Raw genomic sequence first — 27,487 nt, 5'->3', positions numbered from 1 at the left:
CCAAAGTGCTGGGATTACAGGCTTGAGCCACCGCGCCCGGCAGGTCACATTTTAAAAGCACTTTAGGCTCTGGAGACTTGGGGTGTGGGGAGAAATGGGGAGAAAGCCGGGGAGTCCTGGTCTTCCCCCGTTTATTCATATGCAGAATAATCCAGATTAGTTTGCCAAGCGCGCTGATAACCACCTTAAAAGCAGAGTCCCTCCTGCCTCCCGCGAGGCACGGGGTAGAACCTGGCCTGAGCCCTGACACAGGCGGGCAGCCACTCCAGGATTGTTTCACACGTAAGCAAAGCCAAGTTTCGGTCCGATTGGCTTGATCCTGGAAGAGGAGTGGGCAGTGGAGGGAGAGGAAACCCGGCGCCAAAGCAAATTTCTTCATTTCATAATTTCATTTGGCGCCCCGTTCCATCAGCCTGCAGTGTCGAGGCTTTAGGAGAGGCAGTTAGGAAAGGAGAGATACTTATCTCTCAGCCCCAGAGCAGCACTAATGGTGCCTGTCTAGACTGTGACAGGTGGAGCTGCTGGGCTAACTACGGACCTCATGGGGAAGTTTTCCTTGGCTTTCACGTGGCTTTGGCTGGGGAGCCCTGAGAAGGTGGCTGCCTCCTTTTTCTTAAGCCTGGCTTCCCATACGGCAGTGGCTGGGGGAGAGTGATGGAGAGAAAGGCTAAGCTAAGGGCCAAAGAAAGTGGAGGAAGGCTGGCTTGTCCCGCTGGACTTCACGGCGGAGCTGCTGCAATCTCGCAGGCTGGGCTCCTGCCCCAGGTGGACCCGAGTGCCTGCGGGGAGGCGGGTGTGGCTCCTCCGGGAGGTGACAGCCGGCGGGGCCCGTATGGATCTGGTCTGCTCCGGCTCCCCTGTCGTAGCCGACGCCCTGGGACCAGCGCATGAGTACGTCTCGGAGGAGTCCGATGCGCTGGGTAGGGCCGGGTGGTCACCCCCGCCCCGCTTCCAGGGGTGACTGTGCCTCTGACGTCAGACGGCTTTTGGGTCATTCCTTGGCACCAGGACTTTATTTTCATAACAGCATGAAGTGCCGTGAAACTGGAATAGGCGTGTCCTCTCCCTCGACCCTCCCCCGCCCCTTGTCCCTCTGTTCACCCGTCGCTCCTTCCCTCCCTCCGGCGAGCGCCGCCTTTATAACAACTGCTCAGAGCGGGAGAGCGGGAGAGCTGTCCGAGGACGCCCGCAGCACTGAGGAGCTCGCCTGCTGCCCTCTTGCGCGCGGGAAGCGGCACCGAGGTCACGGCCAACGCCTGGGCACTAGGGTAAGCGAGGCGCCAGGAGCCCAGAGTGCTCGGGCCTCCGGATTTAAATCGTCTGGGGAGAGCGGGGCCTTGGGAGGGGTGGGATAGAAGAGGAGAGAAATCTTGGTAATGGAATACAGTTGACTATGAGAAAAAAATTCCCTAGGAAACAGTTCCTCTAGTTTAACAACTTAGATTTTTTTTTTTTTTTCCTTTTCGGGTTTCCCAGACTAAGATAGACGCGGAGAGCAAAGAGATGATCAGGGTAATAGTTTCTGCTCCGACACATTCTACAAACTTTGAGTAGGTGGAATCCGGCCAGGCAGGAGGTGAGCGGCTCTGGGATCACTCTGAAGGAAAAGAATAGGGGGAGAGAGATCTCAGAGGACCCAAAGGAACTGGGAGTGGAGCGGGAGTGGGAAACAAGGGGCAGGGGCAGGAGGGAGGACACGGTGACAGTTGCTACTTTACCCAGATACTGCAAAAAAGCCCTTCTGAGTTTTGAGAATTAGATCTAGAAACCCATCCCTTTTTTCTTGATGTGTGCGGCGGTCAGTTCCACTCTGGTGTCCCTTGAGTTGCTCAGGAACCCAGGACAGAAGGAAGTTGAATGTGCACCAAGAGCTCACCTTCCACCAACAACTTTATAGATAGGACTTGGGAATAGCCTAGATGCTGTTCAATCTGATCCCTTAAACGTCCTTGGGGAAGGCTGGCAAATAGCTTTATTTTATTTTATTTTTTGAGACCATGTTTAGCTCTTGTTGCCCAGGCTGGAGTGCAATGGCATGATCTCAGCCCACCACCACCTCTGCCTCCTGGGTTCAAGTGATTCTCCTGCCTCAGCCTCCTGAGTAGCTGGGATTACAGTCATGTGCCACCATGCCTGGTTAATTTTGTATTTTTAGCAGAGACGGGGTTTCCCCATATTGGTCAGGTTGGTCTCGAACTCCCGACCTCAGGTGATCCGCCTGCCTCAGCCTCCCAAAGTGCTGGGATTACAGGTGTGAGCCACCACGCCCGGCCACAAATAGCTTTAAAGATCCGTGGGAAAGGCTAGCACACAGCTCTAAACATCGATGGGAAAGGCTAGCCAACAGCTGAAACCTGTTCAGAATCAAGAAATTTGAAGGACTTTGGATTCCTGACTTTTTTCCAGGCTGATTTTCTCCTCAGAGCCTTGTGTAAACAACACACCTGTTGAGGGGTTCCGCCGAATCAGCCACTGCTATGGGTTCATTCCTGAAGGGGAACACTTCAGTCACTTCAGATACAATGGGCTAGGGACCACGGGAGGGGTGAGGGCAGAGGGGGCACACAGCCTCCAGGTTTGAATGCGGGTGTCTGCTAGGTGAGGGAAGGAATGAGGAGAAGGAATGGCCGGGAGAGGCACTACCTGGGAGACAAGGGGCTCCTCCAAGGGTGTGGTAGAGGTGAGTGCTTCAAGGGCAGAACAGAATGAGCAGAACCCTTTTGTTTCCTGGGAAGAGCTCTCAACCTTGAGTCAGGAAGACTGATTTCTCCTCCCAGGTCCGCAGGAACAGGGAACTGTGATCAGGCAAGGGGCTGGGCCTGAGTTCCTCATAGGGATCTTGGGGAGGCCCCCAATTTCCTCTCCTGTGTTTAGATTCTAGCCCCTCTCTATCTGCACACATCACCTTGGAAGTCCTCTTTAGAACTGGCTTTTTTGTATTCTAGTCTTTAATGGTAATCAAAGACAACAAGGTATGAAGAACAATTTTGACGGCGTGATTTTATTCTTCTCATTCTGAGTCCACTACTATTTGAAGTCCACAGATTAAGCTGAGGAATTCATATGGTAGTATAGTAAACAATAAATTGGATAGTATTTTTGCTTGAGGAGTCTTTGATTTCCTGAGTAGTTCAGGGTGTTAGTTTCTTCTTTTATTCTTATTTTTATTGCACTGTGGTCAGACTATATGGTCTGTACATTTCTTATTTTAGAATTCCAGATTTGCCTTTGTATTCTAAATCTGCTCATTTTTTGGCAAATGTTCCATTTGGCCCATGGACCATAGTTCCTATTAAGCAATCATAATAGAGTAGGGATGGCAAAATATGGTCCATGTTCCAAGTATGACCTATAGCCTCTTTTTGTAAATAAAGTGTTTTTTTTTTTTAATTGTTTTTGTTTTTTTTGAGATGGAGTCTCGCTCTTATCTCCAGCCCAGGCTGGAGTACAGTGATGAGATCTCGGCTCACTGCAACCTCCGCCTCCCGGGTTCAAGCCATTCTCCTGCCTCAGGCTCCCAAGTAGCTGGGATTACAGGCGCTCGCTACCACACCTGGGTAATTTTTGTATTTTTAGTAGTGACGGGGTTTCACCATGCTGGCCAGACTGGACTCAAACTCCTGACTTCAGGTGATCTGCCTGCCTTGGCCTCCCAAAGTGCTGGGATCATAGGCATAAGCCACTGCCTGTAATCCACTATTTTACTGAAACACAGCAATGCTCATTTGTTTATGTATCATCTATGCTGCTTTCATGCTACAAATGTGTGGCTTGCAGAGTCTAAATTGCTTCTAATCTGGCCCTTTACAGAAAATCTATGCGGATCACTGATGTAGAGGATCTGAATTATATGATTAGTAATGGAGATCTAATAAGATATGAAGATAGAGAATATTTCTATTAAAGTATCCATAGAACATTTACACAATTTTACCATGTTCTTATTCATACTGTATATTTTATCTTCAGTGTAGAGCATCCCTAATCATTGTAAAACAAGCTTTTTGGTCAACATAATGCTTTTTTTTTTTTTTTTTTTGAGACGGAGTCTTGCTCTGTTGCCCAAGCTGGAGTGTAGTGGCGCGATCTCGGCTCACTGCAAGCTCCGCCTCCCGGGTTTACGCCATTCTCCTGCCTCAGCCTCCCCAGTAGCTGGGACTACAGGCGCCCGCCACCTCGCCCGGCTAGTTTTTTGTATTTTTTAGTAGAGACGGGGTTTCACCATGTAGACCAGGATGGTCTCGATCTCCTGACCTCGTGATCCACCCGTCTCAGCCTCCCAAAGTGCTGGGATTACAGGCTTGAGCCACCGCGTCCGGCCCATAATGCCTTTTTACTTTGATTACAACTTTGTATGATATGAAAACCTCAACTTCTGCTTAATTATTTTACCTTGAATAACCTATTTAACTTTGTGTCTGACACATAATACTTATTAAATAAATATTGTCTGTTAGTATTTCTTCTTTTTGAATTTATTTTCATTTCTTTCTGTTCTTTTGCTTTTAACTCTTGTGTATCTTTTTGTTTTAGGTTGGGTTCTTCTAGGTATGATATAGTTTAGTCTTTTTTTTTTGTTTTTTTTTTTTGAGACAGAGTCTCACTCTTGCCCAGGTTGGAGTGCAGTGGCGAGATCTGCAAGCTCTGCCTCCCGGGTTCACGCCATTCTCCTGCCTCAGCCTCCTGAGTAGCTGGGACTACAGGCACCCAACACCATGCCCAGCTAATTTTTTTTGTATTTTTAGTAGAGACAGGGTTTCCCCATGTTAGCCAGGATGATCTCGATCTCCTGACCTTGGGATCTGCCCACCTTGGCCTCCCAAAGTGCTGTGATTGCAGGCAGGAGCCACTGTGCCTGGCCTTTTTTTTTTTTTTTTTTTTTTTAAATAAAACAGTTACCATTTACATTTCTTGTAATAATAGTTACTTGTTATTGTCATCTAATTTTAGGCCATATGGTTTGGTCATCTCCATGTCCTGCATTGGGCAGTATATTTCATATTTTTAGATATACTAGGCAACTGAGTAGATGGTAGTGCCGTTCTCAGGGCTTGGAAAGATAAGCTTATAAGGAGAGGTGATCAGTTCAGCTTTGAACTTGTTGGATCCAGTGAATATTACCCTTATGTATCAGAATAAGATATTTAAATGAAGGGATCTTTGAGAGCCTTAAGATAGTATACTAGTAGAAGGCTGGCGTGGTGGTTCACACCTGTAATCCCAGCACTTTGGGAGGCCAAGGTGGGCCAATCGTGAGATCAGCAGTTCAAGATCATTCTGGCTAACACAGTGAAACTCCATCTCTACTAAAAATACAAAAAAAAAAAAAATTAGCTGGACATGGTGGCAGATGCCTGTAGTTCCAGCTACTCAGGAGGCTGAGGCAGGAGAATGGTGTGAACCTGGGAGGCAGAGCTTGCAGTGAGCCAAGATCCCACTGGGCAACAGAGTGAGACAAAAAAAAAAAAAAAGTAGTATACTAGTAGAGGACTTCACTTTATTTTCTGGAAATTTCATTTCTTTGAATTCTGGGCATAAGAGATTTAGAAGCTATACTCAAAATATTAAGCTTTATTTTTAAAAAGTGATTTCCAGTATTTCATTTTACATTCACATTACTCAAGTCTACATGCTTTGCTTAGAGTAACAGGAAGATGGTAATACACCTAGGGAACTACCTGGAAGTGTAGAAATTAGAATGAACACCATGGTTATACTTGTTTTGATCTGTCTGTGGTGCTATCATGACTTATATTCTCTCATTATTACATAGAAACTCAATTCAGTGATGTTATTCAGATGTTATTCATAAGTTATTGCCATGGTTAATCACTTTGATGTCATCAGAATTGGGATGGCTACCCAGAATAGGGGATCCTGGAGATTTCCTTGTAGACACTTTGTATTTGTAACTAACCCTTTATCAAGGGCAGAGGGATTTCTGTGGACTTCTCCCTTAAAAGAACTCAGCCTGAGTAGAAATATGAGGATTAACATCAGCACATATTCATCTTCAAAAAATTTTCCTCCCCATTACTCACACTTGCTAATAAATAACTTGCTTTGGGTAAATATTCAGCACTCAGTCTTAGTCCAAAGCATTTGCTCAGTAATCACTGCGTAGAGTACAGAGTAAGGGGGATACCAACAAATACAAGTTTGCTCTATTTTCTTAAGAAGCTTGTTTTCTGATAGGCAGCTCAGCACTGATATTAATTTGTAATATAGAACACAGATGTGGAAAAACTTGAGTGCCAAGAAATATTTAATTGTAAAAACTATGAAGATATCAACACATTTAGAGTGCAATAGGATTTCAAGTCCAGGTGCGATGGCTCACGCCTGTAATCCTAGCACTTGGGGAGGCTGAGGCGGGTGGATCACTTGAGCCCAGGAGTTCGAGACCAGCTTGGCTAACATAGCAAAACCCTGCCTCTACTAAAAATATAATAATTAGCCAGGTGTGGTGGCGCGTGCTTGTAATCCAAGCTACTTAGGAGGTTGAGGCACAAGAATCACTTTAACCTGGGAGGCAGAGACTGCAGTGAGCTGAGATAGTGCCACTGCACTCCAGCCTGAGCGACAGAGCAAGACTTTGTCTAAAAAAAAAAAAAAAAAGCTATAGGATTAATAGTAATAATAATAATTCAAAAAACTCGTGATAGAGGTTAAATCTTGGGCAAAGTTTTACAGAAATATGGTAAGTGGATCATAAACAGGAGGGAGAGGATCTTTCTGGTTAGGAGAATAATTTATGTGTTGAGGCAAAGAGCACGAGAAGACCTTAAATGAACCCAAATTCTCTTCCAGACGGAAAATACAGAACTCTAGGAAGATTTGCTTGCCTTGCATAGAGGTGGAGGGTTGCTTGTTTTGGAGACTTCTCAGCAAGCCAATGCTTGAATATATGGTGGTTTAAATGGAGAGAGGTTGGGGTCAGGAAGAAAAGCTCTAGAGGGGATGACAGTGATTTAGAGGTGAAAAGGAGGATTGAATTACCATTATGATTACTCACGAAGAGCTATTCTTCCTGACCATGTGACACTGGACATGTACCTTACTCTCTCTCAGGTAGGTTTCTCACCTATAAAATGGACTGTAGGAATGTTAAATGAGATAATGGTTGTAAAAGCATATAAATGAGAGAACATGTGTAAAAAACACATAACTGCTCAGCATAGTGCCTGACTCATAATAGGACTCAGGAGGTGACCATGGTTGTCATTATTCTTACTCATAATTACATCATGACTGTTATTACTATTGACTGAATGTAGCAATTCGAGAATACAGAGAAAATGAACATGCTAGCAAGTCACACATTTTCAGGGCTGGGCTGGTGCAAAGACACATTTTGACAGAATGGGAGAAATCTCATGGGAAGGGAGAAATCTCATAAGAAGGAAGACAAAGTCAGTTTGTCTTTGCAAGGTTCTGGGCCCTAGGTAGCTGGGATTACAGCTACTCGGGAGGCTGAGGCAGATGCTCTGGGAAGGACTGCATAGAATCAGCATGGGCAACCTTCCAAGCCTAGTCATAAGCAACTCTAGACACTTTTCCCATCTCTCTGGTCATGAAGAGGAGTCTCAGGTTAGAAACCCAAAGCGGGAGACTCATCACATGTTCACGTTTGTCCCTGCACAGTGGTCAGTGCTGTGTGTCAGTCAAGGCCACGTCTAGGGTCAGCGCTGCTCCAGGAGCCTCTGGCTTTTGTCCTTCAGGTGGGCAGTCCCCTGGTGTGCCTCTTCTTCCGACCCTTCAACCTTACCTCCAGCCCTGGCTTTTAGTTTGGATAGGAGTTTGTGGCACATATTCTTTTAATGACAGGAGATGGGGCAAGAATGAGGATGAGGGGGAGGAAGAAAGATCTGGAAGTTTTGTACATGAAGCTCCCCAGATGGGTGAACGGTGGAGCTGAACATGAGCTCAGACCACATAGTTCAGCAGCGCGTCTTGCATTTTATAGATGAGAGGAGGCTTTGGGAGGTCAAGCGACTTACTTATTCACACAGCCTGGCAGCTGAAACCCCTTCTCCGTAAAGGGGAGGAGGAACAGAGGGCTTGGAGTTGAGCCCAAGAAGTGACTTCCCCCTCATTTTCCTTTCCTCCCTCTTCCTCTTGTTCTTATTCTTCCCTTCCCTCTCCCCCACTTGTTTTTTTTAAGCCTTTCTTTTGAGGCTGGGCATGGTGGCTCATGCCTGTAATCCCAGCACTTTGGGAGGCCGAGGTGGGTAGATCATCTGATGTTGGGAGGTCGAGACCAGCCTGAGCAACATGGAGAAACTCCATCTCTACTAAAAATACAAAATTAGCTGGGTATGGTGGCGCATGCCTGTAATCCCAGCTACTCGGGAGGCTGAGGCAGGAGAATCACTTGAACCTGGGAGGTGGAGGTTGCGGTGAGCTGAGATCACACCACTGCACTCCAGTCTGGGCAATAACAGTAAAACTCTGTCTCAAAAAAAAAAAAACCCAAAAAAACCAAACCAAAAAAAAAAAAAACCAACCCCCAAAAAACACCTTTCTTTTATGCCTAGATTCATTCCAAAAGGGCTTAAGACAGCAACAAGCGATTCCAGGGTCTCAACTGTGGGCATCTTCGTGTTACTGGATGGCTGTGTGTTAACTGTTGGCAGCTGGAATGAGTGAAGAGGGTCTCGTCCTCATATTCAAAGTTCTTTGCTCATGCCCATGGCCAGAGGCTGCTGATGCTGAAACATTACCATCTCCCTCCAAAGTGCAGGGTTTAGTCACTGAGTACTGGGTGGAGCACATGACTGGATCCCAGTTAATCCCTCCCTGCTTACCAGTAAAACCTCAGGATTCATGCTTTCCTGGGAGCCACCTGTGGCCACTAAGATAGGAGCAGGGTGCCGACATGGCCAGGCGCTCCTAATCTCAGACCCAAAGTGCAATTTTTGGCAGCCCGTGTGAGAAGGAGGATGGGAGGGAGGGTGGGAGGAAGGTTGTTTGGAACTAAGGATAGCAGCCTGAGGGCTTGAGAGGAAACCAGGCACAGCCCATCCTACCCTCTCACGAGCAGCCCGTCCTCCTCCTGACTCCCCTTACCCCACACACCGAGTGCCATTCTCTTGCTGCCTCATCCATTCTGGTTAGGTACTTACTGAGCATCAGGTGCTAGGCAAGTGGCTGGGGAGAGAGAACTTCTAATGATTCAGTCTCCAGTCTCCGCCTGCACAGAACCTTTGAGTCTAGAGGGAAACACAGACTTACTGACAGACTGGGTTGTGTAACAAGTGCTATGGGAGGAAAAGCTGAGAGTGTCTGAGAGTTTGTGAGATGTGTGTCTCATCAGACTTGGGCATCAAAAAAAACCAAAAAACAACCATCCTGGAGGAAAGGACCTTTAGTCAAGTGGAGGGGTGGGGTCCGTTTGGTCTTTATAGGAGCAAGTTCTTTGCTGACTGGACTCTAGATCTCCCTTCCTTTGACTTTGGTTACAAATAATTTCCAAACCACAGCTAGTCTCATTCTCTTTTCTCCTTCCTGCTCCAACACTTTGCTGCTCTCCCAGGCTGTTTCTCTAGCTCCAGACAGTTCATATTCCTAAATGCTGATCACTTCTCTTTTCCCTCTCATACGCTGCTTTCTAGAAATCCTTTTCAGTTTTTCAGAACCCTGTCCTTCTCTTCCAATCCCCTGGTGTCTTTCCCTTACCTGGGTCATTCTCTGGGCAACACGGTAACCTTTCAGTGCAGACTTGCTTATTAATAACTCCAGTGAGTTTTATTTTCCTCTGACTAAATTCAAAGTACTCAAAACATTTTAGACTTGTTAAGCAATCCCTGTCAGCTTAGGGATGGGGTGGGGGAGGCTAACAGAGGTGAATTAAGAATGATAATTCCGGCCGGGCGCGGTGGCTCACGCCTGTAATCCCAGCACTTTGGGAGGCCGAGGCGGGTGGATCACGAGGTCAGGAGATCGAGACTATCCGGGCTAACATGGTGAAACCCTGTCTCTACTAAAAATACAAAAATTAGCTGGGCGTGGTGGTGGGCACCTGTAGTCCCAGCTACACGGGAGGCTGAGGCAGGAGAATGGCGTGAACCCGGGAGGCGGAGCTTGCAGTGAGTGGAGATGGTGCCACTGCACTCCAGTCTGCGTGACAGGGTGAGACTCCGTCTCAAAAAAAAAAAAAAAAGAATGATAATTTCAAACTGATTAGTCATCCAGATTAAAAATTTACTAAGAAGGTTTTTTTTTTGTTTTTTATTTTTTAAAGACATTTGTGAGATAATTGGGAAATATGAATCCTAACTACATAGTTGATAATAAAGGATTCTTGTTAGTTATTAAAGTATGGTTAAGGAGTTTTTATCTTTTAGAGAGACATTCTAGGCTGGACATAGGGGCTCACACCTGTAATCCCAGCACTTTGGGAGGCTGAGGGGGGAGGATCCTTTGAAGCCAGGAGTTCAATACCAGCCTGGGGAACATAGCAAGACTCCATCTCTACAAAAAATAAAGATTAAAAAAATCAGCCAGGTGTGGTGGCATGCACTTGTAGTTTCAGCTTCTTGGTGGGGTGCTGAGGTGGGAAGATACCTTGAACCCAGGAAGTCAAGGCTCCAGTGAGCCACAATCACACCACTGCACTCCACCCTGGGCGACAGAGTGAGAACCTATCTCAAAAAGAAAAAAAAGGGCTGGGCATTGTGGCTCATCCCTGTAATCTCAGCACTTTGGGAGGCCGAGTGGGGCGGATCACCTGTGGTCAGGAGTTTGAGACCAGCCTGATCAATATGGAGAAACCCTGTCTCTACTAAAAATACAAAATTAACTGGGCATGGTGGTGCATGCCTGTAATCCCAGCTACTCGGGAGGCTGAGGAAGGAGAATCACTTGAACCTGGGAGGTGAAGGTTGCGGTGAGTCAAGATTGCACCACTGCACTCCAGTCTGGCAACAAGAGTGAAACTCCGTCTCAAAAAGAAAAAAGAAAAAAAAAAATACACATACTATTTATAGATAAAATTATATGGTGTCTGGGACTTGCTTAAAAATAGTCTAGGGAGTGGGGTAGGGAATGCAGATGAAACAAAATTGGCCATATAGTAATAATTTTTGAAATGAAGTGCTGGATACATGGGACTCTATTATAGAACTTTCTATAATGAAAGCAAGTTTAAAAAAAATGTTTAATATTTTAAAAATAGAGACATGGTCTTATTCTATCTCCCAGGCTGAAGTGCAGTGATGTGATCATAGCTCACTGCAGCCTCAAAATCCTGGGCTCAAGCAATCCTCCTACCACAGCCTCTTGAGTAGCTGGGACTACAAGTGTGCCCCACTGCACCTGGCTAATTTTTACATTTTTATTTTTCTAGAGACAGTGGTCTCACCATCTTGCCCAGGCTGGTCTTGAACTCCTGGGCTCAAGAGATCAGCCCGCTTTGGCCTCCCAAAGTGCTAGGATTAAAGGCATGAGCCGCTGCGCCTGGCCTAAATAATGTTTTAAAGCACTTCAAGAACTGTTTCTCCGTTCCCCCTTGCATGATTGGAGGTGAAATTTGGGGAAATTGTTTTTTCCTTCTCTTTACACCCACTGCCATTGCTCTTGTTGGATCCTGGTCTGTGGGTGCTATAAGACCCCGAGACACAGCACCCTCCTCTGCAGCTGCACAGGAAGAGGAGCCTGTAGCTTCTAGATGGGGGCTCTGCCTTACCGTCTGTCTGTCCAGTACCAGAACTGTTCTTGAGGCAAACACCACATCAATCTCTGTCAAGATTTAGAGTCATCAGGTTCAAAGTCCCTCATAACGACCAGGTAATTATGATTAACAGCTACTTGTCCACCAACAGTAATACCTGATGGGTGGGGAAGGAGCAGTTGGTAGGGAGGGGCAGGGAGAGGTAGAGATCAAAGGGAAGAGGGAAATACCTTTCCTGCTAGACATCTCCCTGGTGATTAATCTGCCGGGGTGTGGACAGACAACAGCGGAGTGCACAGGGCCTGAGTTCCTTCCCCACGCGGCCCTTGAGTGAGACAGGGTCTTCCTCTTCCACATTCACGGTGTAGCCTGGGAGAGCCCTCATACCTCCCCTTTCCCATGTCAAAGAGGGGATCAAAGAGGGGACATTTGTAGGCAAGGCGGATCAGACTTGGGCGCTTGGATTGCAGGGGCTGCCTATAGCTGAACCTCATTTGCCTTTTTCTTCCTGTTTCTCGTTCTGCACTGCCCTGTAGAGGTAGAGCCCATTCTTTGTGCTCTGCTTGTGGTAGCGACGGCTGTGGTGTAGATTGCAGGAGGCCAGACTGTGCAGGTGACAGACCCACTGTGAGGGAAGGTGGGGGGAGGCCCACGGCCATAGTGACAGGTGCCATCCTGTGGTAGGGAACATGTCTGTTTCCCCCTTTACCACTGAGTGCTTAGAGCAGTGATCAGCACGGAGTGGTGCTCGGTAAATATCTGTTGAATGAATGACGACATACAATAAAGTTAAGCTTGGAGAGCCAAATTTATTAAAATTCAGGAAGATTGATTTAAGCTATATCTGGTGTCACTTTAACACACTATCCATAATATTGTGATAATATATATTCACATGATATTCTTATGTGTATCATACATATTTATGCATATGCATATATTTTATATATACATATATATATTTTGCATGTATACATATACATATGTACAATCTTTTCCTACTTGCTATGTGAATTAAATAATTTTGGTAAGATGACTATCTCTTCTAATGGAAAAGATAATTTTGTGTTTTTTTTTTTTTTTTTTTTTTTTTTTTTTTTGAGACGGAGTTTCATTCTGTCACCCAGGCTGGAGTGCAGTGGCATGATCCCTGCTTACTGCACCTCCATCTCCTGGGTTCAAGTGGTTCTTCTGCCTCAGCCTCCCGAGTAGCTGGGATTACAGGTGCGTGCCACTCTGCCTGGCTGATTTTTGTATTTTTAGTAGAGACAGGATTTCGCCAGGTTGGCCGGGCTGGTCTCAAACTCCCGACCTCAGGTGATCTGCCTGCCTTAGCCTCCCAAAGTGCTGGAATTATAGGCATGAGCCACTGTGCCCGGCCAAGAAGGTTGTTTTTTTTTCTGCTCTAAGGAAAGAGGCAGGATTCAATGAATGCTTTGTATCTTTTCCTGCTTCCCAACCCCAGTTCTTCTTCTTGTTTTGGATTTCTTGCTGCATCATCTCCGTCCCTCTTTAGGGCTGGAGGTGACCTCTGTGAGCCTTCTCTTCCTCTAACTCTGGCCTCTTTCCTGCCACACCATAGTTCTCTTCTATTCCATTCAAAACTTTTTAATGCCACGTGAACAATCTCATTGGGAAACAAAAAAAACTCAAGAAAAAATATTCCATGCCCAAAAAGCATGGAACACAACAAAAAGAATAGTGTAGAAGACACTTAAAGAAGCAATAAAATAATTTGAATGACATTGTTGAGAAACTGGACCTAGAGCTATGTCTAGCCTTGTTGAAGCTCAACATTGACTTTGGAATTTGAGAGCCACCTGTTTTGAGGAAATGGGATCACTCCTTTCTCTTTTCCAGTTTCCCAATTTATCTTCCCACTTGTGCCCTGAATCCTGAGGATTTAGATTTCCTAGGGGTATAGTCAAGGAGCTGGGTCTAAAATTCATATGAAGGTTGTAGGGGCAGAGAAAGAAGCCTTTCTCCTGACAGATTAAGGACAGATATATGGGAAGTAAACTGTTACACGGCCAGTGGATTCCTGATTATCCGAGTAAGTAGATTTCTCGCTTTGTACATGGTCTATTACTGGGATTTCCTATCCTCCTGGGGCTGAACTAGGAGGATGGAACCAGGGTCATAATGAGGCATCTGATGAGGGCAGGGATAGGGAGAGAGAGAAAGAGAGGCAGAGAGGAGAGAGAGAAGGATATCTCAGATCTCATTTTAAGGCTAATTTGAGAGGAGACACCTAGAGTACTTGAGAGCTTGGGTCCTGGCACCAGACGACCTGGATTCAGATCCTGGCCCTGCCATTTCCTGGTTGTATGATGTAGGGCATGTAACTTGACTTCTCTCTGCCTCAATTTCCTCGTCTGTAAAATAGGGATAATAGTTTTACCTCATAGGGTTGCTATGAAATGAAGTAAGTAATGTATACATATAAAATTTGAGGCCGGGCGGGGTGACTCAACACCTGTAATCCCAGCACTTTGGGAGGTCGAGGCAGGAGGATTGCTTGAGCCCAGGAATTTGAGACCAGCCTGGGTAACATGGTGAAACCCCATCTCTACAAAAAAAATACAAAAATGAGCTGGGTGTGGTGGCGCATGCCTGTAGTCCCAGCTACTCAGGAGGCTGAGGTCGGGGGAAGATGGCTTGAGCCCAGGAGGTGGAGGTTGCAGTGAGTTGAGATCACGCCACTGCACTCCAGCCTGGGTGACAGAGCGCGAGGCTCTGTTCCCCCACCCCCCCAAAAAAGGAGTAAAAATTAAAAATTGGAGCCATACTAAAAATGAGCATGTTAGCTATGAAGATTATTTTTTGTTTGATTACCTGCTGTTTATGTGCCATCCAGGACTTTTCTCTTTACAGGTAGCCAATTTAGAGCTGGTTATGACAGACAAGACCCCTTTCATAACTTTTTGGAATTAATGGAGCCATCTTTATACATCTTAAGGAGGAGGCCGGGCGCGGTGGCTCGCACCTGTAATCTCAGCACTTTGGGAGGCCGAGGCGGGCGGATCACCTGAGGTCGGGAGTTTAGGACCAGCCTGGCCTACATGCAGAAACCCCGTCTCTACTAAAAATACAAAATTAACCGGGCGTGGTGGTGCATGCCTGTAATCCCAGCTGCTCAGGAGGCTGAGGCGGGAGAATTGCTTGAACCCAGGAGGCGGAGGTTGCGGTGAGCCAAGATCATGCCATTGCACTCCAGCCTGGGCAAAAAGAGCGAAACTCCGTCTCCAAAAAAAAAAAAAAAACCAAATCTTAAGGACGAGGGGCAGAATCATTCTGAGACCACAGAGCCTAAGAAGAGGACCCAGCCACTGGCTCAGAAGGGAATGCTTGGCCTTCTGTAGAAAAATCTACCATTCAGAGACCATCCTGGCGAACACGGTGAAACCCCGTCTCTACTAAAAATACAAAAAAAAAAAAAGTTTGCCTGGCGTGGTGGTGGCATGGTACCAGCTCCTCGGGAGGCTGAGGCAGGAGAATCACTTGAACCCGGGAGGCGGAACTTGCAGTGATCCCAGATTGTGCCACTGCACTCCAGCCTGGGTGACAGAGCAAGACTCCATCTCAAAAAAAAAAAAAAAAGAAAAATCTGCCATCCAGATAACTCCTCTTAACCATGAGAGACTAGGATGCTTACAAATAACTGGATCAGGGCCAAAGGTAGAGGCTGCGAAATTATGATTAAAGTGTTAACTTCAAGCTTAGATAGTTCCATGTTCACTAATTCACTAAGAAATTAAGATAAAAAGAAATTAATTCACTAAGATAGTTCCATGTTCACTAATTCACTAAGAAAACACTAGCAAAAAAATATCAGGATCCCTGGCAGGTTATTTGATATATATATATATATATATATATATTTCAAGAGACAAGGTCTTGCTCTGTTGCCCAGGCTGGGGTGTGGTGATGTGATCACTGCTCACCGCATCCTTGAACTTCTGGGCTCAAGCAATCTTCCCACCTCAGCCTTTTGAGTAGCTGGGACTACAGGTGCGTGCCACCATGCCCAGCTAATTTTTCATATAAAGATGGAGTCTTGTTACGTTACCCAGTCTGGTCTCAAACTTCTGAGAGCAAATGATCCCATTGCCTCAGCCTCCCGAAGTGCTGGGATTATATAGCATGAGCCAACACGTCCAGTCCTGTGAAGTTTTTTGAAATTAAGCTTCAAAATACCTCTTCAGAGTGTTCAGGTTCTCTGGCTTTAAGGTAACTATTAAGATAGTTCAACTGGGGGAAGGGACATACGAGATTTCTTCCTGTTCTTCAACAAGTTTTAGAATTTACTACAGGAGATAGGGGAAAGTTAGTAGCTTTACTTAATGTAGTAAGCTCAAAGTCAAAACCCTGGCTAAACATGCAAAATTGTTTCCTAATCCTTTTTTAGTCTTCTATGTCTGAGGACTGTGTTAGGAGACTCACCACCTTCTCCCCACTCCAACATTCCTTTTCTGCAGGTCCAGAATGGCTACAAGAGTTCCCGATGGTTGCCGCGATGGCCTGAAATTCAGGTACCACAGACTTTGTGATAAGGCGGAAGCTTGGGGCATCGTCCTAGAAACGCTGGCCGCAGCCGGGGTTGTGACCTCGGTGGCCTTCATGCTTGCTCTCCCACTCCTCGTCTGCAAGGTGCAGGACTCCAACAGGCGAAAAATGCTCCCTACTCAGTTTCTCTTCCTCCTGGGTGTGCTGGGCATCTTTGGCCTCACCTTCGCCTTCATCATCAGACTGGATGGGAGCACGGGGCCCACACGCTTCTTCCTCTTTGGGATCCTCTTCTCCATCTGCTTCTCCTGCCTACTGGCTCATGCTCTCAATCTGACCCAGCTCGTCCGGGGGAGGAAGCCCCTCTCCCTGTTGGTGATTCTGGGTCTCGCCGTGGGCTTCAGCCTCGTCCAGGATGTCATCGCTATTGAATATATTGTCCTGACCATGAATAGGACCAACGTCAACGTCTTTTCTGAGCTTTCCGCTCCTCGTCGCAATGAAGACTTTGTCCTCCTGCTCATCTATGTCCTCTTCTTGATGGCGCTGACCTTCCTCATGTCCTCCTTTGCCTTCTGTGGTTCCTTCACGGGCTGGAAGAGACATGGGGCCCACATCTACCTCACGATGCTCCTCTCCATTGCCATCTGGGTGGCCTGGATCACACTGCTCATGCTTCCTGACTTTGACCGCAGGTGGGATGACACCATCCTCAGCACTGCGTTGGTTGCCAATGGCTGGGTCTTCCTGTTGGCTTATGTTAGTCCTGAGTTTTGGCTGCTCACAAAGCAACGAAACCCCATGGATTATCCTGTTGAGGATTCTTTCTGTAAACCTCAACTCATGAAGAAGAGCTATGGTGTGGAGAACAGAGCCTACTCTCAAGAGGAAATCACTCAAGGTACAGACACAGCCTGGCTAGGCAGAGAATCCCTTGTAGAAAGGTGGGGGAGAATCATAGGATATTATAACTGTAAGGAACATGCAAGATTTTCCAGATTATACCCTTGATAGAATAGGTACGTTCCTTAAGGCTCAGATCTTGCTTAAAATCATCCAGCCTGTTAGAGACAAGTAGAACAAGAAGCTGGCCTCTGGAGTCTTTATTGAGTACTTGGTACAATTGGTGTAGACAGGGGAGAGCCCTCCTCACTTCCCCTTTCTTGTGGTGTAATTTCCTGTGGGGCAGAACACCTCAGAGGTTTCTGTGCATCAAAATAAGATGCAGCAAAGAAATGGAAAAGGGATAACAAGACAAATTCCCAGCAATAAGTAGGTGAGATTGTGTTTTTTGTAAAAGATAACGAGGCATTCCTTCCAGAAATGTGGAGCCTTTGTAGATTTCAGTGCATAAAACCAAGCCATGATTTCCTGCAGTGATCACAGAGCAGAGAAGGGAGAAAGCCCTTTTATCACAAACCGGCAGGAAGTCTCCTTAAAATTGGTAAGGATTCTGGTTTAGTGCAAAGAACCACATTTTTTTGTGTGTGCTTCTGGGCCCATGGGAAGGAACAGATCATAGCTGACATATAAGAATCAAATTATTCAGGCCAGGCATGGTGGCTCACACCTGTAATCCTAGCACCCTGGGAGGCTGAGGTGGGAGGATTGCTTGAGCTCAGAAGTTTGAGACCAGGTTGGGCAAAATAGCAAGACCTCATCTCTATTTAAAAAAAAAAAAAAAAAAAGAATCAAATGATTTTGCTCTTGTCTGGAGTTGTGAGAAGCCAGATATTCTTGTGTTGTTTTCATAAGCAAAAGAGGCTAAACTGATGGCCAGAAAGTGCCCCTGCTCATAGGGACCTAATCATTGGTCTCCAGGGTTTACACTGACCTTTAAAGTCTAATCACAGGGAGTGGGTGGTTTTGGGATAGGAATGAGGAACCTCCAAGGCCACGTTCTTAGCTCCAGCTAAAAATAGGTCTTTTCTTTGCTCTTAAGCCTGAGGTGTGGAACTTCCTGGTGCTACTCACTGCAACTGTGGTCCCTTTCTAGGGCACTTGGAAGTCTGAAGGGTGGTTATTGAACCACCCAGCCCCTCCTGTCCGTTCCGTGGCTTCACTCCATCACCTCACTCCTGGACTTCCTGTTCTCATTCACTGACGAGTCTTCCTTCCTTCCTTCATTTTATGGACCACTGTCAGCTTTCTCCCTTAAAATGCTGCTCTGGCCCCCATGCTTTGCTGCTCACTTTCCTCCCTGGGTCCCGCGATCCACCCCATCCCATCAAAATCCTTCCTGAGCCCTTCCACAGTTGGAACCAACAACCTCGGAAGCTTTGCTCTCAGTCCAGATAAACCAAGTCACCGCACTTTCCTGCCTGTGCCTGTGCTCCAGGCGTGTCTGTCCTCTGCCTGGCGTGGCTGTCTCCCTCTTTTGCCCTTCTCCAGGATCGGGCATTCCCCAGTTTCCTCTGGTACTCACTCCACCCTGTGCATCTGTAGAACTTTGAAATGCTCTTATCAGGGTCTGTCTCATTGCATTGTTATTTATGGGCCTATCATATGTTCCTCACTCTCCAGCGTCAGCTGCAAGGAGGGATCATTCTGGTTAATCCTTATGTGCTTCACGATCTCTTACATAAAGGTGTTTAAGTGTTTATTCAGCAAATTGGGCAGGTAAATTTGGTGGGAAATAAATGAATTGCTTTGAATTGCATTCATGATGATTGCGTGTGTTTATTCTTCTTTCCCAAGCCTCTGATTTTCCCCAAATACACAGAAAACAGTTGCTCATCAATCCTGCCTCTTCCCAAAGAAAATGATACAAATATGTACATATTTTCCTCGTCAGGCAGTTAAGGAAACAGGTAACTCCCCAGTGAGATTCACTGTAGGTGCACCCCTGGCCAGATTTATATCTGAAATGACTGGTTTTTATGACTTTTCTTTTCTTTTCTTTTCTTTTTTGAGACGGAGTCTTGTTGTGTCGCCCAGGCTGGAGTGCAGTGGCACGATCTCTACTCACTGCAAGCTCTGCCTCCCGGGTTCACACCATTCTCCTACCTCAGCCTCCCAAGTAGCTGGGACTACAGTCTCCCACCACCACCCCGGATACTTTTTTGTATTTTTAGTAGAGATGGGGTTTCACTGTGTTGGCCAGGATGGTCTTGATCTCCTGACCTCGTGATCCGTCTGCCTCAGCCTCTGAAAGTGCTGGGATTACAGGCATGAGCCATCACGCCTGGCTTAATTTTTTGTATTTTTAGTAGAGACAGAGTTTCACCGCGTTAGCCAGGATGGTCTTGATCTCTTGACCTTGTGATCCGCCCGCCTCGGCCTCCCAAAGTGCTGGGATTACAGGCGTGAGCCACCGTGCCCGGTTCATTTTCTTTTTCTTTTTCTTTTTTTTTTATGAGACTGAGTCTCGCTCGCTCCCCCAGGCTGGAGTGCAGTGGTGTGATCTCAGCTCACTGCAAGCTCCGCCTCCCGGGTTCACGCCATTCTCCTGCCTCAGCCTCCCGAGTAGCTGGGACTACAGGCGCCCGCCACCACACCCAGCTATTTTTTTTTTTTTCGTATTTTTAGTAGAGACGGGGTTTCACCGTGTTAGCCAGGATGGTCTTGATCTCCTGACATCGTGATCCGCCCGTCTCGGCCTCCCAAAGTGCTGGGATTACAGGCGTGAGAGCCACCATGCCCGGTTCATTTTCTTTCTTTCTTTTTTTTTTTTTTGAGACGGAGTCTCGCTCTGTCGCCCAGGCTGGAGTGCTGTGGCCGGATCTCGGCTCACTGCAAGCTCCGCCTCCCGGGTTCACGCCATTCTCCTGCCTCAGCCTCCCGAGCAGCTGGGACTACAGGCGCCCACCACCTCGCCCGGCTAGTTTTTTGTATTTTTTAGTAGAGACGGGGTTTCACCGTGTTAGCCAGGATGGTCTCGATCTCCTGACCTCGTGATCCACCCGACTCGGCCTCCCAAAGTGCTGGGATTACAGGCTTGAGCCACCGCGCCCGGCCGCCCGGTTCATTTTCAAATGTGCTTTTGAAGTGGTCCTAGGATGAGGTGGGGCTCTGGTGAAGTTCTGAAAAAGGGTGTCCCTATTCATTATAGTTATTCATTCATTCAACCAATATTGTGTTTGCTTTGTGCCTGGTCCTAGGCTTGAGGACCTAGTCTCTCTCCCTCCAAGAAACTTAAGGTCTGCTGGAGAGACAGGCAGTTAAATGGGCAAGATGTCACATTGTGATCAGTGATACAGCGGGGTGAACACAGGTGGGGCCCCAGTGCTTTAATTTCTCCTCTCTCTCTGTTTCAGGTTTTGAAGAGACAGGGGACACGCTCTATGCCCCCTATTCCACACATTTTCAGCTGCAGGTAAGTGATTTTTTTTCTCCCTCTTCGTCAAAGGCGTTAGCCCCTCAGGAACACTGATCCTTTGGAAACAGGCGATGTTACCATTCTGATGGCCCCTAGATGGCCACTTGAAGGAATGATGGGTCTTCTTTCCTCTAATTGGCCTCATGGGGTTAGTGGGGAAGAATGAGTGCTTGGCATAGAAAGGACTTGGGGGTGGGAGGCCTGGGAGAAGGGGAAGGAATTGAGACTCCTGCCCAGACTGGAGACCTGTTGAGATGGCAGGAACTGGAGTGGGTTTCACGATATGATTGTTTCTTTTTCATAACCAGCCTCCCCAAAAGGAATTCTCCATCCCACGGGCCCACGCTTGGCCGAGCCCTTATAATGACTACGAAGGAAAGAAAGAGGGCAGCTAACTCTGTCCTGAAGACTGGGACAAACGCAGCTGGGCGGCAGATCCAGCGGGAGCTCAAAGGGATGTGGGCGAAATCTTGAGTCTTCTGAGAAAACTGTACAAGACGCTACGGGAAGAACTTGCCTCCCTCCCACCTCAACCACAATTCTTCCATGCTGGGGCTGATGTGGACTAACACGACTCCGGTTCTTAGTGGCCTGTGGTGTTTTTTTTTTCTCCTCCTTAGGATACTTCTTTTAAGTGGGAGTCTCAGGCTACGCAAGTTTAGACCCTTACTCTTTTTGTGTGTTTTTTGAAACAGGATCTTGCTGTATCACCCAGGCTTGAGTGCAGTGGCGTGATCACAGCCCAGTGCAGCCTCGACCTCCTGTGCTCAAGCAGTCCTCCCATCTCTGCCTTGCAAAGTGCTGGGACTACAGGCACGAGCCACAGCTCCCAGCCTAGACCCTTACTCTTGCTGTTATTTTCCATGGACTAAAGATCTGGTCATCTGAGCGCACGTTGGCTCACACAGCTCTAGGGGCCTGCTCCTCTAATTCACAGTGGCTTTTGTGAGGATTGCTTGGCCCAGAGCAGACCTGCACATCTGAACAAAAACAGCAAAGGCCTATCTCTCAACCCACTGGCCTGAATCTACACTGGAACCAACTTGCTGGCACCCCCGCTCCCCAACCCTTCTTGCCTGGGTAGGCAAGGCTAAAAGATCACCCTACATTTTCTCATCTCTCTGGTGCTGCCCCACATTGGGCCTCAGCAGCTCCCCAGCACCAATTCACAGGTCACCCCTCTTTTCTTGCACTGTCCCCAAACTTGCTGTCAATTCCCAGATCCAATCTCCCCCTACGCTCTGCCAGGAATTCTTTCAGACCTCACTGGCACAGGCCCAGTCGCTCCTTCTCAGGAGAATTTGCAGATCATTCTTACTCTAACTTCCTGGGCCTGATACTTCTCTGTCTTGCACCCCAGCCTCTGTAAATAGATTTACCGCATTCACAGCTGCATTCTGTAAGTGGGTGTGGTCTCCTAACGGAGGAGTGTTCATTGTGTAATAAGTTATTCACCTGAGTATGCAATAAAGATGTGGTGGCCACTCTTTTCACGGTGGTGGCAGCAGTTACCAGTAGTGAGCATTAGACGCTGGGGGAGAGAACACGGGCTGCCCTGTGAGCTTCATGTTGGAGCTGAAGTTCAAGTTCACTTCCTTTGGATTTGTACTTGACCCTTCTTCATGTGTCTGTCCTGTTGCCTCTAACATAAGTGTGTTTCCCCTAATTTTTGAGGTTGTCATTGGTGAGAGAGCCAGGATCATCACAGGGCCTGAGGTTTTACTCCAGCAAGGCAGAGGAGTGGCAAACTTGGCTTGGGGTTTGGCAGCCCCGGAAAGGCAGGGAGGAGAGCTCAAAAGCCCGTTTCATGTTTCACCCAAGGTCTCACTGTGGGAGAGGACAAATCCAGATCCCCTATTTGACAGAATTAGTTCACAAATGTCTCTCAGCAAAGACATGATACTTAACCGTGATAATTGACTTAATTCAAGCAACAGCTCTGTAGGGCAGAGCAATAGGAAATCTCTCTTTGGTTATGGGAAAAGAAATAATCCCTCTACACAGAAACTGAGTGACATGTAAAAATGTGTAGCTAAGTCAGGGAGTTACTTCCTAAGAGCCTGACGCTCTGCTTTTCATCAAAAGGAAAAACCAGAGTGAGGCAGAGGCGAGGAAGGTGGAGGTAAACAGATGATGTGCTGAGTTAGGGATGTTTATATGCCACAGAGGTTTGGTTGGTAGGCTTTGCACTAAGATTAGCCTAGCTTTGTACTGAAAAGGGGGAAGGCCACATAGTGACACAGATCTGTCTGGTCTTTCCCAGGAGGTGTGACCTAATGAGGTTTGTTGTGAGAAGAAAGCAATGTGGTTTCACATATATTATCTATCATAGTCTAGGGACTAAAGAAATGCATATTCCTCCCCACTTTCTTTCTTTTTTTTTTTTTTTTTTTGAGATAGAGTCTCACTCTGTCGCCCAGGCTAGAGTGCAGTGACATGATTTTGGCTCACTGCAGCCTCCGCCTCCCAGGTTCAAGCGATTTTCGTGCCTTAGCCTTCTGAGTAGCTGGGATTACAGGAGTGTGCCACCACACCTGGCTAAATTTTGTATTTTAGTAGAAATGAGGCTTCACCATGTTGGCCAGGCTGGTCTTGAACTCCTGATCTTAAGTGATCCTCCCACCTTGGCCTCCCAAAGTGCTGGAATTACAGGTGGGAATCACTGTGCCCAGCTTCCCTTCCATCTTTTCTTTCCTTCTCTGGTCTTCATACTACCAACAAAGCAAGGGAGGAGTAGTAAAAGGTAAAATCACAAAATACTCTGGATCGGCGTGTTTTTTTTTTTTTTTTTTTTTTTTTTTTTGAGACAGGGTCTAGCTCTATGGCCCAGGCTGGAGTGCGGTGGCACAGTCATAGCTCACTGCAGCCTCAACCTCCTGTGCTCCAGTGATACTCCTGCCTCAGTCTCCTGAGCATCTGGGACCACAGACATGCACCACCACACTCGGCTAATTTTATTTTTTCAGAGATCACATGTGGTTTGAGGGAGGATAGGGAGGACAGGGTGTCAAGAACAGCATTTTTACCAAGTTGGTATAAAAATGAAACAGGATCCAGGCATGGGTCTTTACACTGATAGTTACAGTAAGTTTTAAAATCTGAGCAGCAATTTGAATCACTTCTTGAAAACCAAACACAAGAAATGTATTTTTTGTAGAGTTGGGAGTCTTGCTCTGTTGCCCAGGTTGCTCTTGAACTCAAGAGATTCTCCTGCTTTGGCCTCCCACAAGTGCTGGGATTACAGGTGTGAGCTACTGCACCCGGCCTGCTTTCTTTTTAGGGAAAAGGATCTGTGGGAGCTTTTATCCCCATGACTGCCTTTCTCAAGTCAACCTCTTTCCCCAGAAATGGCATCATCTCTGGACTGTTGTTTCTCCTTCTTTCCTCCTCCCCACCCTCCTCCTAATTCTCCTTCTCCCCGCGCCCCCCCCCCACCCCGCTCTCCTCCTCCTCCTCCACCATGCTTGGCTAATTTTTGTATTTTTAGTAGAGACAGGGTTTCACTATATGGGCCAGGCTGGTCTCGAACTCCAAACCTCGTGATCCACCTCCCTTGGCTTCTGAAAGTGCTGGGATTACAGGCATGAGCCACCGTGCCCTGCCCCATTGTTTCCCTTCTAAGAAACACAGGTCTCTGGAGCCTTGGAGCCTGCACTGAATGCCTGTTCTTGCCAGGTGGCAGAAGGTTGCTGCTCATTTGAGCAGTACCTGTCACCCCTCCTCCCCGTGCTGTGGCTGTTAACTCATCTTCAGGTCTCACACCTTCTGCACATAAATAAGCTCTTTATAAAAATTATTATTATTTTAACTCTTTCTTTTCTTTGGAGAGGGTACCAAAGGATAGCTCTTCTGTTTAAGTAGGGACCGCTCATGGCCTGGAGGCTTTGGCATCTGAGAATCAAACTGGAGAAGATTCCGAAGCCGTTCTTATACGTGTCTCCATCCCTACCTGGGCTGAAATGGAATGTGCAAATGGAGCCCAGCCTGGTCCTTGGGTGTTGACAGTTGATTGATGACTGGGAGCCAAAGTGGCATCTCCTTTGACCTAAACGGGCGATGATGAAATAAAACTCAATAGCCTTTCTCTCATCTTTCATTGTGAGATGCGAAATAGACCGTTTGTCTCTGCCTCTCATTTTAGGCTGAGGCTGTCCAAAGCGACCATACCCCATGTTTCCACTAGATGGCGCTGACACTCCAGGCATCAACCTTCAGGGCCTCGGAGCCTTGCAAAGGCAGCCACTTAAAGCCGCTTTCCTGTGTGGGGCACCAAGCTGAGCTGCAGACACCCAGTAGGCGCGAGGTAAATGCGTCCCATTTTAAGAGGCTTATATTTATGAGCTCTTCGCTTCCTCCCTTCTACTATCTTTAAAGAATTGCTCTCCATCTCCTTTGGCAGAGTTCCTTTGCCCTTTGTCTTATTTTTGTGAAACCCTCCAAGGTACTTCCAGTCTATTTGCATGCAATCTGGCATCTTTATGGAGAACGGTCTCATATGCTGTTGTTGTTAACGTCGACTAGTATTTATGTGTTGAGAACACTGGCTGTTTGTCAGGAAAAGTGTGCCAAAACAAAGAGTACGGCCCGGCCCTGGAAATGCATCAGCAAAACCCATTTCCCCCGTGCATTCATTCTGAGCTTCCTTCCTTCATTTCTAGACCTGTCATTACTGCTGAGAACTGGACTGTGCCCAGCTGACCTTTCCCTTCCTTGCCCTGCTGTTGCTGCCAGGGTCTGCAGGTTTGCCACTGTTCCAGCCCCAGTCTGAAACATGGGATTATTTCAGAATTGGAGGTGGCAGCTCCAGAAAAAAATCCTTCTGGAGTGTTGACTGCTAAGATCCAGGAACTGGGAAATCAACCCCCAGTTTGTAGATAGCCCTCTTTGGAAATTCTGTGACCCAACCTCGTGGCTGTTTTCTGGAATTCCTTCTATCCGGGGCAGACAGTGCTGTGCCTTTCTTGACTTCAGGATGTTCCAAGGATGCTGCTGGATTTGTGTGTGTGTGTGCCTGACCCTGATTTCTGCAACCTCCAGATTTCTTTCTTGACCCTTCAAAGTGGAACAGTCCAGTGACAAAAATTTTAGAGTTTGAGAAGGTCACAGAAATCTTCCAGTTGGTGCCTCCACAGTCTTTACTTTACAGAGGAACTCAGGCCTAATGGAGTTAATGCAACTAGATCAGGGTTTTGGTTCTGTGTTCTTTCTACCATCAGCACCTGTGTGGTCAGTTCTGGACACTTTTCCCAGAGAAGTCTTGGAGTAGAGAATCCTACTCAAATTTCACTGTATATTTTAAGTGTTCCTCTCCTTTCCCTTTGCCTCCCCCATTGCCTTTTCTTCCCCTGATTTCTCCTCTGGTCATCGCCTCTCCCTTCGGCATGTAAGCCATGGGAAGGGGATCGAGGGGAGGACAGCTTCTGGTTAAACACAGGTCCCTCTTCCATATCAAATGAACATTGGCTTCCTGGGACAGAAGGCCGTCAAAGGAGGGATTGCAAAGCAAGGCAAAGAGTTCTGTCTTCATTTTCCCCACCACCATGAGATAGGACTGACGGAGAGGGTGGTGGGGCAACACTGCTTAATGGATGCATTTTCACATCATTTCAAGTTTTAGCCCTCATGACTGTATTTTCTAATCAGAGACAATAACATTTTAAATAAAACAATGATAAAGAAGTCTGAGTCAGGTGGTAAAATTTGTGGTTTTCAAGCACCATCTTTTGATATACTTGGTTTCATATCATAATGTATTCAAGGTTTCATCCAGTTCTTACATGCTGCCCTTTACTGAGATTTTCTTTAAAAACATTAAAAAATTTTTAAATGTAATTTTTTTTTCTTTTGAGATAGGATCTTGCTCTGTCACCCAGCCTGGAGTGCAGTGGTACGATCACGGCTCACTGCAGCCTCAACCTCCTGGGCTCAGGTGGTCTTCCTCCTTTGGCCTTTCGAGTACTGACTGGGACCAGAGGTGCACGCCACCACACAATGCTAGTTAAAAAAAATTGTAGAGACAGGGTCTCCGTATGTTGTCCAGGCTGGTCTTGAACTCCTGGGCTCAAGCTATCCTCCTGCCTCTGCCTCCCAAAGTGCTGGGACTGCAAGCATGAGCCACCATGCCCAGCCTGATATTTTATTTTCCATTCATCTTTTAACTTATCTCAGAATTGACCAGATTCAGCTAGTCTTAAGCTCAGGATCCAGTAAACAGTTAATTCTTCATTTTAATTATTATTATTATTATTTTTTTTTTTTTGAGATGGAGTCTCGCTGTCCCCCAGGCTGGAGTGCAGTGGCCAGATCTCAGCTCACTGCAAGCTCCGCCTCCCAGGTTCACGCCATTCTCCTGCCTCAGCCTCCCGAGTAGCTGGGACTACAGGCGCCCGCCACCATGCCCGGCTAGTTTTTTGTATTTTTTAGTAGAGACGGGGTTTCACCATGTTAGCCAGGATGGTCTCGATCTCCTGACCTCGTGATCCACCCGTCTCGGCCTCCCAAAGTGCTGGGATTACAGGCTTGAGCCACCGCGCCCAGCCCATTTTAATTATTATTATTATTATTATTATTATTTTGTTGTTGTTGTTGTTGTTGAGACGGAGTCTCGCTCTGTCGCCCAGGCTGGAGTGCAGTGGCCGGATCTCAGCTCACTGCAAGCTCCGCCTCCCGGGTTTGCGCCATTCTCCTGCCTCAGCCTCCTGAGTAGCTGGGACTACAGGCGCCCGCCACCTCGCCCGGCTAGTTTTTTGTATTTTTAGTAGAGACGGGGTTTCACTGTGTTCGCCAGGATGGTCTCGATCTCCTGACCTCGTGATCCGCCCGTCTCGGCCTCCCAAAGTGCTGGGATTACAGGCTTGAGCCACCGCGCCCGGCCATTTTAATTATTTTTAAGACCGGGTCTCGCTCTGTCGCCTAGGCTGGAGTGTAGTGGTGTGATCTCAGCTCACTGCAGCCTCCATTTCCTGAGCTCAAGCGATCCTCTCACTCAGCCT

At 47.0% G+C, this 27,487-nt stretch overlaps 1 protein-coding gene across 3 annotated transcripts; it reads left to right on the top strand.

Moving 5' to 3' along the window:
* Positions 1-627: 627 nt before the first annotated feature.
* Positions 628-26,180, top strand: GPRC5A (G protein-coupled receptor class C group 5 member A). 3 transcript variants are annotated; one of them, XR_004440031.1, is made up of 5 exons: positions 628-1,268; positions 16,150-17,078; positions 20,434-20,492; positions 20,804-24,798; positions 25,154-26,180. XR_004440031.1 is itself a non-coding variant. In XM_033222821.1 (5 exons), exons 3-5 carry the CDS (start codon positions 16,157-16,159, stop codon positions 20,888-20,890), a joined length of 1,068 nt encoding a protein of 355 aa, XP_033078712.1. In that variant the 5' UTR covers positions 628-1,268; positions 11,609-11,787; positions 16,150-16,156; the 3' UTR covers positions 20,891-26,180. The 3 variants fall into 3 exon arrangements, 2 of the variants coding, with proteins under 2 accessions (XP_033078712.1, XP_033078711.1); XM_033222821.1 differs by adding an exon at positions 11,609-11,787 and having other exon boundaries at positions 20,804-26,180; XM_033222820.1 differs by having other exon boundaries at positions 20,804-26,180.
* The last annotated feature ends 1,307 nt before the right edge of the window (positions 26,181-27,487 follow it).

The sequence above is a fragment of the Trachypithecus francoisi genome, unplaced genomic scaffold, assembly GCF_009764315.1.
Source record: "Trachypithecus francoisi isolate TF-2019V2 unplaced genomic scaffold, Tfra_2.0 Lachesis_group11, whole genome shotgun sequence".
Classification (NCBI taxonomy): domain Eukaryota; kingdom Metazoa; phylum Chordata; class Mammalia; order Primates; family Cercopithecidae; genus Trachypithecus; species Trachypithecus francoisi.
Note: the sequence above shows the minus strand (reverse complement) of the source record. Positions and strands in the feature narration are given on the sequence as shown.